The sequence below is a fragment of the Cynoglossus semilaevis genome, chromosome 19 (genome assembly GCF_000523025.1).
Source record: "Cynoglossus semilaevis isolate Cse_v1.0 chromosome 19, Cse_v1.0, whole genome shotgun sequence".
Lineage (NCBI taxonomy): Eukaryota > Metazoa > Chordata > Actinopteri > Pleuronectiformes > Cynoglossidae > Cynoglossus > Cynoglossus semilaevis.
In genome coordinates, this window is record NC_024325.1 from 8,552,107 (window position 1) to 8,563,966 (window position 11,860).

The 11,860-nt window shown below is 41.5% G+C and overlaps 1 protein-coding gene across 1 annotated transcript in view; it reads left to right on the top strand.

Moving 5' to 3' along the window:
* clip2 (CAP-GLY domain containing linker protein 2) overlaps positions 1-11,088 on the top strand; it is a 35,609-nt gene extending 24,521 nt beyond the window's left edge. The window contains exons 8-20 of the mRNA XM_017041750.2: positions 1,166-1,363; positions 1,812-1,915; positions 2,055-2,115; positions 2,404-2,508; positions 5,605-5,982; positions 6,308-6,880; positions 6,991-7,048; positions 7,201-7,284; positions 7,435-7,591; positions 7,813-7,972; positions 8,494-8,682; positions 9,002-9,061; positions 9,156-11,088. Coding sequence (XP_016897239.1) covers positions 1,166-1,363; positions 1,812-1,915; positions 2,055-2,115; positions 2,404-2,508; positions 5,605-5,982; positions 6,308-6,880; positions 6,991-7,048; positions 7,201-7,284; positions 7,435-7,591; positions 7,813-7,972; positions 8,494-8,682; positions 9,002-9,061; positions 9,156-9,167 — 2,139 coding nt within the window. The 3' untranslated portion in view covers positions 9,168-11,088. The remainder of the gene's footprint in view (positions 1-1,165; positions 1,364-1,811; positions 1,916-2,054; positions 2,116-2,403; positions 2,509-5,604; positions 5,983-6,307; positions 6,881-6,990; positions 7,049-7,200; positions 7,285-7,434; positions 7,592-7,812; positions 7,973-8,493; positions 8,683-9,001; positions 9,062-9,155) is intronic.
* Positions 11,089-11,860: the final 772 nt, after the last annotated feature.

Consider the following 11,860-nt stretch of genomic DNA (forward strand, 5'->3'; position numbering starts at 1 on the left):
TTTTCAACCTTTTCCTCCACAATTATAGACGCAGACTTTGTCAGTTTGTTTATAAAACGATCTTCATCCTCTCCATCCTCCTCCTCAGATACTTCCAGTGTCTCCACAAATTCGGCCTCTTCGCACCGATTCACAAAGTGATCCGCATCGGTTTCCCCTCCACCAGCCCTGCCAAGGCCAAGAAGAGCAAACGCATGGCCATGGGGGTCTCGTCCTTGGCCCACAGCCCCAGCAGCTCCTCCATCAGTTCAGTCAGCTCGGTGGCCTCCTCGGTGGGTGGACGACCGAGCCGAGCTGGACTGGTAAGATGGCTGCTTCCTGCTTCCTCCACCAGTTTGTGCTCATGAGCTCAAACTGATGCTTTCGTGCAGAGTTTGTCAACACAAAAACATCCACCTCACTGTCACGTTTGTACACGAGGTTTTAATCCACCTGAGGATGTGACATTTGTAAATATACGGTTGGTCAAACTGGCAGCTGTCAAACTATATTTACCGTAGTTCAGAAAAAACAGAAAGAAACGATTAATGGTACAGACCTGACAGTGGTTTTCATGTTCTCTCCTCTGACGCTCTGCAAGAAAGCAGAAATTACATTTTCTTTTTTTAAATGACTCATTTTGAAGGTAAGTAACTCAGTTTCATTTTTAGATTACTGCAAGGTAAAGTAAAAAGTGGAAAAATGGAATAAAATAATGATATAAATGTTCAACAAAAAGAGTCACACATAAACATAAAGGCATTAAAATTGCTGGAAATATATTAAAACAAAATATATAATGATGGATTATTATGTTCATGATTTAAACTTTAAAATTCAGACGGGAATTCTTTTATAAGACTACCATCTAGCGGTCAAAAAAGATATTGCAGTTTTATATTCTTGCATGGTCACACATGGTTTTTACAGGATTTGGTTCATTTCATTCATTTTTTTCATCATTAGAAACCAGTCACAGCATGTTTTGTAGAAAAGGTGATAAATGATAAATTGACAAATATTGATGTGTAATGATTTAGGTGAAATTAGACTCACTGATGGAAGAATTAGTTAATCACCATCTGTAATGATTTAGGTGAAATTAGACTCATGGAAGAATTAGTTAATCATCATCAGACAGGGTCAAAATGTCCTACCTTTTCTTTTTCTTTTTCTCTTTCTAAAGTTGACAGAGACGTCGTCACGCTATGCCAGGAAGATCTCCGGCACCACAGCCCTGCAGGAGGCGCTGAAGGAGAAGCAGCAGCACATTGAGCAACTGCTGGCGGAGAGAGACCTGGAGAGAGCTGAGGTGGCCAAGGCTAACAGCCACATCTGTGAGGTGGAGAAGGAGCTGACTGTCCTGAAGGCCCAGCACGTACAGGTAGGAAAATATTTAATATTTTATAAGACAGAAAACAAAAAATAGACATCTGGCCCAGGTGTGTACCCCCTCCTGCTGGCTGCTGTGTGCAGAGAACCAGCAATGCTGCCCTGGTCATTAATTAAGAGACAGACTTGGTTCTGTTGTGCAAACTCTGCACAAGTCTATGTCTGTTTTTTTTTTAAGTTTCCAAAACTGCTAATTCCAATTCCAGTCCAAAGAGAAAATACGTGAAGCTCAAAGAGACACAGGTTTTGGTGGCCAACTGCTGCCTCCTGTGGTCATTTTATGTCACTGAGGTACATCTGAGGACAGGATTTTAAACACAGGTTCACGAAGCAGGTTATAAAAAGTGGATGTTTTTAAATGTTTTTCTCCTTGTTTTCTCAGGTTATAAAAAGTGGATGTGTTTAAACTTTTTTCTGCTTGTTTTCTCTGCTCCCTGCAGTATGTCACTGAGAATGAAAACACTCTCCAACAAGTCAAAACCATGTTGGCCAGTACACAGAAAGACAAACTGGAGCTGGCCAATCAGCTGGAAGAAGAGAAGAGGTGAGCTAACTGTCCCTGATGCTGTTCCTGAAAAAACACCACATGAGATTTTAGATATTTGGTCAAATTAAGACTCAAGACTTTAGATTTTCCTTTGTTTATGTATAAAATAAATTCTGACATGTGATGTTGTCCACAGGAAAGTGGAGGATCTGCAGTTCAGGGTGGAGGAGGAATCCATCACTAAAGGCGATCTGGAGGTATCACAGATCAACTATTACTTAAAATAAGAACTAACAGGAAGAAAATGACATTCCTTCCACTTCAGTGGATCAAATCATCAGCCTCTATCTTTGACTCTTTCTATCATGTGATCTGAACTTTTCTTCTGTTCCACGAAGCCACACTTTGATCATGTGACCACAGCTGTTCTGACCTTTCCTATGCCTCCTCTGATCCTCGTGGTCTGAGTCTCTGTGTTTTCTTCTCCTTGCCCTTTTCTCCCTGGATCTCTTTTCCCTGTTTTTGTTTCCTTCTTTTGTCCGTAGACTCAGACCAAAATGGAACACGCCCTCATTCGTCAGCTCGAGCAGAGTCTGCTCCTCGAAAAGTCGAGGGTGGTGGCGCTGCAGCGAGACTTAGAGAGGAGGAGGGTAAAAAGATAAGACATAAAAAAAAAATGAAAAAATGTAAAGCACGAGCGGTTTGCCTGTAGCAGCTTGTCCGTGGTTTGTGCTTCTGCACCTGTCTGCTTCTGTGTTCACGGCTGCAAAAGCTCACGAACCCCACAGGTTGACCCTCACACAGCATACAGACACAGCCAGGAAAATTAGAATGTGTCTTTAGCTCTACTTTGTGTTTTGATATGAAATTGAAATGTATTTAAAGGGAAATCCACCGTTAATTATTTAATTGTCCAATTAAATCCTTTAAAGTATTTATTTTACTTTCAACAAGACACTAATTTATACATATTTTAGTGGAATCACATGAAAACATTTCATAAAAACATCACAAATGTCCTTCTTCTCACCTCCACACCAAACCAGTTGTGTTTTCTGCTGCTTCTGCTTCTTTTTTATTTTTTTACATTTTCTGTTGCAGGTGCTGAGATTTTTTGTCTTGTTAAAGTTTTTATTTCTATATTTATCTTTTGGATCTGTTGCCAGCTGCCATCAGAGTGGAGTGTCTAACTTTTAAAAGTGCTACGGTATAAGAGAAAACTATTTACCAACCAGAACTGGACACATTTAAGACATAGGGGGAAAGGAATCCATAATTGCGCTTTATTATATAAGGTTTATTTTGTACTGTTCAAAGATATTAACATGATGTCACCATCAGAAGTTTATAACTGCCCTGAGCCTTTGAAACGCTGTCACACTCGTGCACCAAAGTCCATAGACAAAATCAATCATTTTAACCTGACGGCCCATGGAGGTTGTTGATCCAAGACTGCCTTCATCAGTACCTTTAAATGTTTTATATTGTTAGTTCAGCTCATATACAGTCTCCATTCTGCTTCATCTTAGTGACTTACACCCACCAAACAAGACAAGACTGGACTGTGGCTTGTGGGTCTGTGTGAGCTAAAATTGCTGAAATTTTGTATGGAGTTTTGTGCATAGAGGAAGTGATGAATATCAAGCCAACGATGCTTAAAACATAGTTTTAGTAGATGACTAAAATGTTCTAGATCCAAATATTTTAGAGATGTTCACTGTCAGATTCCTGTCTCCAGTAAGGTGTGCTTCTGCCCACAGGGGAGATGCTCTGGTGGTGCAGTGTCCTTGAGGTTGGGTAAGAGAACCAAGGTGAAAAAACAGATTTGATTTTCTGGTTTTGATCCGCTGCTAATCTGGGCTGATCTCTCTCATTTCTTCACTTCTCTTCAAATAGTTAGGTCTGTTCTCAGGGACATTAACCCTTTGTTTTTGACTCTTTTTTACTTCCTGTGCTGGAATCTGAACTCTGTGTAGACCAACTGCCTTGATATGAATCCGACCAGCAGGTTCTTCCCTCCTGATGGTTGGAATTCACATGTGTGCGCTGTGCAGCAAGTCCTTCTCCTCTTTAAAAGGAGAGTTTAATTGTGTGTGTGTATGAGGTGGTGACACATTGTCGGTGCAGGACATCACTGTAAAATCTCAGATTATACCCACTATATATATATCTGTATATATAACTCAGTCTCTGCACCAAACCTCATAGAGAATTTGGGGATTTTAGCCTCCATGGATACAGGATGGGCATGTCTACGACCGTCTGTTTTATTAGGTTTGTTGTTTCACTGGGATGAATTTAAACTCAATATTCCACATGTCAATTTGACAATGTAGCACAATACACTGAAGGAGACAACAGTGGATTAATACACTCCTGAGGGAAGTGACTTTGGTCTGGAGATACCAGAAGTCAGTCTGCTTCTAAGATTTCCTTCCAGACCAAAGCCCACAGTCAGAATTAGCAGTATGTCCTCACAGCACTGCAGTCTTTCATCCCTTGTTGTTCAGCCATTAGGGTTCCACTGTGTTATTATATAAGGTCAGTGTTTGAAATCTGTCATTTAGATTCACCGCTCTGACGCACTCTGACTGAACGAGTCAACAGTCTGTCTGCTGTTCCTGGGATTTAAAATAGATGATGTTCTGTGTGGAGTTTGGTCCAGACACATGTGGCATCCAACAAACATCACTGTTGACTTAGGAAACATACTGTCACACTGCCCCTGCTGGCAGCCATGTTTGTAGCATTAACACTGGCTTAGGTGTCACTACATCATACATTCACTCCTGACCCTTTACTTTACCTCTGGTCTTTTTTCAAATGAATGATGATTAGATTTAAGGGTGTGTGTGTGTGTGTGTGTGTGTGTTTGCAGGTTGGCTGTTAGCTTGGTGATACCTGCCTGGCTGCTCATAAATGATCAGATACTGTTTTGGGCTGTGCTCTTGTGTTGTCTTCCTCCATCTCTGCTGTACAACACTGGGACAGAGGCACATTGTTATTTTGGCTTTTTCCTGATTCTCACTGACTTAAAATGACATATTTGGTGCAAAAACCAAAAACAGCTAGTACCTTAGTTTACTTTACTGCACTGCATATATTTCAAATGTCGATTTTTAAAAATGATTAATTTACCGATCAATCGTTGGGGTTTGTTTAGCGCTCTCTACTGGTAATTGTAGCTTGGTGTCACTTTGGGCTCCATCTGCAGTAATGTTTTAGGAAAGAAAACAGTTACAATAGCGTCGATAGGGGGCGCCAAATCATGTTCTCACCAAAAGCGCCGATTTCCTCTAGCAGCTGTTCCTCTGTACAGGTTACTGAGAGATTTTGGAATTGGACCTTATTCCTGGGACTCACTCCTTCATTAAAAACACGATGTAAATTAGTACCTGGAACTTTGTTATTGCAGTGAAAGAATAACAGGATAGAACTGGGTCTGAGTTCAGGTTGGAGCCAAACTGTGATACAAAGTGTTTCTGTCCACGAACTGATGTTGTTTTATTGTTTTTCCTTTTTTCAGTGGAATGTTCTCCGGTTTCTTCAGGGGTTTTCTCTGCCTTTAGTTTCCTGATTTTTATCTCTATGCCTGATTTTTATTTTTGTGTTTTTCTTTGGAATGATTTTTTGCTCTGTTGTGGCAAATGTGCACTGAAACGCTGAGGTTTTCTGTAGCTCAGTATGAACATGAACTGTTTCATTCAACACCAGTCACTCATGTTGTTGTTCTGTGTCGTCACCAGCAAACCACGGTCGAGGAGCAGAGCCGCATCATGCAGCTGGAGGAGGAGCTGGCCACCAGGAGAGCGGAGATCAAGAACCTCCGGGCTCAGCTAACAGGGTCTGACACCAGTTCACAGCAGCCCGGTGATGTTTGCGCGAATGTCGTCACCGCCCTTGGGTCTGAGGACCTCCAGACGGAGACCCTGCCGCTGCGAGAGCAGCACTTCAAGGAGTGCAGCGAGCTGAAGGAGAGGTACGAGACGGCGTTAGCGGGCAGCCAGCAGGAGATCGAGTCCCTGAAGGCAACGGCAGAGAAACAAACCCAGGAGATCAGTGAGCTGAAGCAGAAGGTCCAGCAGGCTAACAAAGAAAACATGGAGATGATGGACACCTGGAAGGTACGCTAATGAACTTCAGAAACAGCAGGCGGCTGAAGCCTACAGCTTTGGGCAAGATGTTGTTCAGCATAAAATGTAGTTTGTAGACTCAGACAGACGTCTGTCAAACTATTCTGTGAGAAAAAAATATTTTCAAAAAGACTAAAACCAAGTGCTGGGAGTTTGAGGGTAACTTTAGAAAACTGGATCTACCTCCAGACCTTCTCTCACCTCTGGAGTTTGACTGTATCTACAATCTTCTGGTTTTAGTCGTTCCTTTGTCTGGGTTAGACCTTAGACTTCGTCTTAGTTCACTGACTACCATTCCTTCTTGTTTCTTCTCCAGGCTAAATTTGACACTTTAGTCACTGACCACCAACGATCCCTGGAGGGACTGAAAGCCTCGTGGACAGGTGACCACTCTGCAGCTGAAGGCCAAGAGCAGGACACCCAGGAACTAAGAGCTGCTCTGGAGAGCCTGAAGATGGAGCACCAACTGGAAATGGAGAACCTTAAGGCCAAACACAAGATCGAAGCCGCCATCCTGACCAAGGAGCACGAAGACCTGTGTACCCGCCTCCAGGAAGCCAAAGACCAGCTGGCTGCTGAGGGAAACCAGGTGTTGAAGGCTGAGATGGAGGCCAAAAAATGTGGTGACATCTTTGGTGGTCAGGTGTTGGAGGAGGCAACGGGGAAGCTCCAGAAGGCTGAGCAGAGGCTGGAGGAAATGGAGAGGCAGCGACAGGAGCTGAGGGAGAGGCTGGAGCTGTCGGAGAAGAAGATGACAGATTACCAGGCCCTGCAGAACGCCCAGGAGGAAAGCAGGGAGGAGATCCAGAAGCTCGAAGAAAAGCTGAGGGTGACGACCAACCAGCTGCAGGCCATCCAGGCCGACCGCTACACCACCCACGATGCAAATGTGAGAAGATGAAGAGTAACGAGGCTGAACATCTGACACCTGCAGCGGTGTCCGGTGGCTGTGGTTACTCCTGACAATTTGTTTTATTATCTGCTTCTCTCTGGTTTCAGGTGATAGAAGAAAATGAGATTTCAGACGAGAAGATGAAGCTGAAGCAGAACATTGAAGGTATCACTGTCTGTGTACACGGATTTCAACCAAAGTCTGAATTAATTTGATTTGAATCGTTTATGACACATTTCCTCCTGGTTCGGAGGACCGTACTGCATTTGAGACATGATGTGTCAGAACTGAATGTTCTTGTGTTTTTTTTCTTTCAGAAACGACTGAAAAGTTGTTGAAAAGAGAAAAAGAAGTCTCTACTCTCACCTCACAGGTGGAGGCTCTCAAATCACAGATCACAGGTCAGTTAGAAAACAGTGGCTTTTTCAGACTATTTTAAGGACATGAGAAAAGAACCACTTGATTTAGGCTAAATTTGGGTTGGGACAGAATCAGACGTGACCTGTACTTTTGACCTTTAGGACATTACAAACACACATTCTTTTTTTCAGCTATGGAGTGTAAAGTCAGAGCCGGGGAGAAAAAAGCCGAAGCTCTGTACAAGGACAAAAAACGGGTGGAGGCAGAGCTGGAGACCATGACCAAGAAGTCCCATGATGCCTCTGGTCAGCTGGTGAGCATCAGCCAGGAGCTGCTGAAGAAAGAAAGGTACGATATGGTTTCATTTTGTTATATATAAAATGAAGCAGGAAAGTAGAACAGACAGGTTTTGCCTAATTTATACTTATATATTATACAGTAATCTATTAGGAGCTAACTTATAGCTACTTATTTGTAGCTTTTGTTTTTTTTTACAAAAATATCTAGATTTCTGTGCATTTAAATTAATTCATCAATTCATATTACATGTTGGTCCAATGATTTCTTAGGAGCCTGAATGAACTGAGGGTTTTGCTCCTTGATTCACACCGACATTCCCGGGACATGGAGAAGGACCTGAACAGGGAAATCCACAAGGCCGAGTGGAAGGTCAAAGAGCAGAAACTCCAGGACGACATCAAAACGCTGCGGGAAAAACTCCTCCTACTGGTAAAGAGCAAAAACCTGTATAAACCGTTCACCCTTGGGTTGTTTTTTTTTTTTTTTTTAATTATTATAACAGTGGAGCCGCAGAGCTGCAGACGACATTAAAACTTAATCACGCAGCTAACTTTTATTCTACCATTAATGTTCCATTAAGGTATGTATTTATGTCATTCAATAAACGGGCTGTTAATTGGTTGCTATATACACATAAATAGACAAGGGTACGGTTTAAGGTCCGCAACACAGCTTTAATAAAGGAAGTAAGGCGTTAATATGGGCTGTAAACACAAGTGACTTAATATTCAGGAGGTAGAAAGGCTCTGACTGACGTAACGTATTTTACACTAATGTACCTCATACATGTATATATATGTAAAATATATTTAAATATTTTATATTTTTAATTATATATATATTTAAAATATATAAATATATGTAATATATCGGAACATGAGGTTAATAATTGATCAGTACTTTTTTTTGTTATACCTCCATGTTTCATGTGTTGTGAATCTGTGCCTCAGGGTCAGGAACATTCCTCGCCTGACCATCGACGTTACTCCATGCTGGAACCCTCGGCACAGGAGTCCGAGGTGAGCCGTCTGCGCCAGCGGCTGCACAGCACCGAGGATGCCCTGAGGAACGCGCTGGAACACAACCAGCAGGTGGACCAGCTGGTCCAGGCCATGCGCAAGCGTCCGGACAAAAGCCCGGTAAGTTCTGAAAAATCAGTAGGAAACAAAAAAACGAAAACAAAAACTATAGAGTCAGTGTTAACTTTTCTGAACTTTTACAGCCTCTGTTACAACAATTTGGAGTGTGTTACATTTAGTTCACATAAAACAAATAGAATTAAGTTCATCAAGTTTTTATCGCATATTCATTATTCATATCTTCATATTTCCCAGGAACTTGTTTTAACCACCCCAGTATAATTTATTCTGTTCAGACTTAAGGCTGCATTTATTTCCCGGTGTATTGGCTTTTCCTTCACTGTTGCGTAGCAACACTGATGTCATCGCTGTTTTTCAGGTGCATGGTTCAAATTCAGCCAATGGGATTCATCATCAGGAGTCCAGAAACCCTCAAGATGTTGGTATTTCCTTCAAATCTTTTCTTATTTATTGATATGATTCCAACTTGTCAGTTTTAAAACCTTTCCTCCCTTTTGTTTGATGTTCTCCCGGAACAACACTGATCTGAGCAAAGCAGCACGACGTAACAACAAAACAAAAAAAGACGTTTCTCCTGATCTTCTGCTGCGACACAGAGAGCAACATTTCAGTTCACACTCGGAACCAAAACAGAAAAATCTGAATTTGAAAGTGTCGTTGCAGGAAGCATCTAATAGCCAATCACGTTAAAGTTGTAAAAACATGTTGAAGTAGATGGACGTGAACATGACACATGGTACACAGTGGTACAAACTGTTGGGAACGACAGATGAAACAGATGAAACCTGTGAGGCTTCACAGTCAATGGAACCGTTTGACAATTCAGAATCTGGATCATCCGTGGAGAACCACACCAAGAACTGGGTCTCAGTTGCTTTGTTTCTTTTATTTATTACTTTTAATTTTTTTATTGCTCCTCTGCCTCGGTGATGTTAATACAAATAATAATCAAACGTGCTGCAGCTGAGAGGTTTCCTTCAGCAGCACTAGGGAGGGATTATGCTGACATCACGCGTCACCTGACCAGAGGCCCAACATCCTAACTCATCACGGTGTTCACATCTTTGCTTTCGCGTAGCAGTATGTTGACAGAGTGATAACAGTGAAGTATTTTCTCGTTCATTCACATCTAATTGACTTTATTCCACCTTAAACCTTATCAGTGAAAATGTGCCGGTGATGTTTACTGTGGATTATGCATTAAATGTTCAAGGTCCAGTGTGTAGGTTGCACCAACTTTTTGGTCAGAAACTGAAACTCAAACCCACAAGTTTGTTTTTGTAGCTGTATCATTGTGTTACAACAGTGTTTGTTTGGTTAACAGAGGGCTACACCAGCAGCTTCCTCAGCAGCTGGAATGGACAGAAAACCCCTTAAAAATAAACAGCAGTAAACATTAAGATGAGTCACAATTCAGGAGCCAATGACAGGGCTCTGCAACCATCAGCACCAAAAGAGCAATTTTTAACAGTCCATAAGCCACCACAAAAACATTTTAATGACCATGGTAGTGCTGTACTACCACTACTGCAGTAATGCTACAGGTTACGCAGAAGTACAGAAAGAAACCTTTTATTTTTGTACCACAGAAAAGCCTCAGTAAAAGCCCAAGATACAAATCTGTACAAGCAGGCAGGTCTGACACACTCACTGTTCTGTTACTTTGCTGTTCATTAAGCAAAGTATTAATTTATTGTGACGTGGAAAATGTATTGCATTGTTGTTGAAACATATGATGTAGTCATAATCAGACGTTGCATATCCAGCAGCTCACGCTAAATAGTTCACGACCCTGCAGTAGGTATCACTTCAATGTGATTGGCATTCTGATTTCCTCAAACTGGACTAAATATGACTGGATTTGTAGGTGACGTGTGGATCTTGTTCAATGTCCTCCGGACCAAAGAAAAGTACTGAAATGGCCTGGACATTCTTACACACTGGACCTTTAAGTGAATGTACAGTATGACATGGTTGAACGTTTGATGTCCGTGTCCTTAGACTTTTGTCGACCCAAGGGCTGTCATCGGAGCTAAAGACCCAAACGATTCTTTTTTCTTTTTTTTTTAATTGTTCCACTCTGCCTTGATGACCCGGGCATTAAGTTTCCCCATCAAAGTGTTATTAGCATCCACACAGATTTATTGTTTGTCTTCCAGCTGACCCTGCATCAATTTGTTGACTGAACAAGGAGATTTTGTTATTGGCTGGTTTTTGTTGCTTTGCAGGAGACTTGACACAGGAGGTGAGTGGTGGAGAAGTCACTCAGGGGTCCTGAGTGACATATTAACGTGGCAGACGTCGGACAGCTCAGATAAAACCTGTATTTTCCATCGGATCTTGTATTGTACATGGCCTTTTTAGCTGGAGGGCTCAAACCCTTCAGATTATTGCTGCAGTGGTTTTTCGGAGATTCATTCATTAAATATTAACGACCTGGGGCGAGCACTGGTGTCGGTGTTTTATTTCACATGCCTTCATACTTGTCTTTTCTTTCTGTTTGTTTTTTTTTTTAAATACAATCAGCACAGTATTTCAGTTTGAAGTGTTGTCAAGTTAACGATGTACAGATTAGGCCAGAACTCGTAACCATAATTTATTCATTTCTCTCTTCCACACGTGTTTTGTGGGCACTCCACTGTACTGTAGATGATGCAGACCCTTAGACTCTTACTATGGGCACTCCACTGTACTGTAGATGATGCATTCCCTAGACCCTTACTATGACAAATATGTGCTTAATCTTAATCCTTAATCCTTTTAATCCTAACTCCAAACTAATTCTTGAACCTCAAAATACCCTCTCTGTCAGTGGGGACCTGCAAAATGTCCTCACATGGGCAAAGTGTCCCCAGAACTGTAGTACTTTTCCACAAATATAACTATACCAGTACAACTCTCAGCTAAAATACATTCTGTTTTATAGATCGTGTGCGAATCTCACCAAAATATGTAGGTCTTAAAGTGAATTGATGTCCACCACGCTGGGATGTTATAACAACTAGAAATGGAAAAGCAGACCAGGATGATTGGATGTTGAGGCATAAAAAATCCACAATCAGGAGATTTGTCAACAACCTTTGGAACTCCACAAACTGAAAATGTCACTTTCACCTCTTAGTCTGTGCAAATGTCACATTTAATCAATTACTTTTCTGCTGGACAAGGTTTAAATAAACATATACAAATATAAATTATAAATATATAAATTATATAT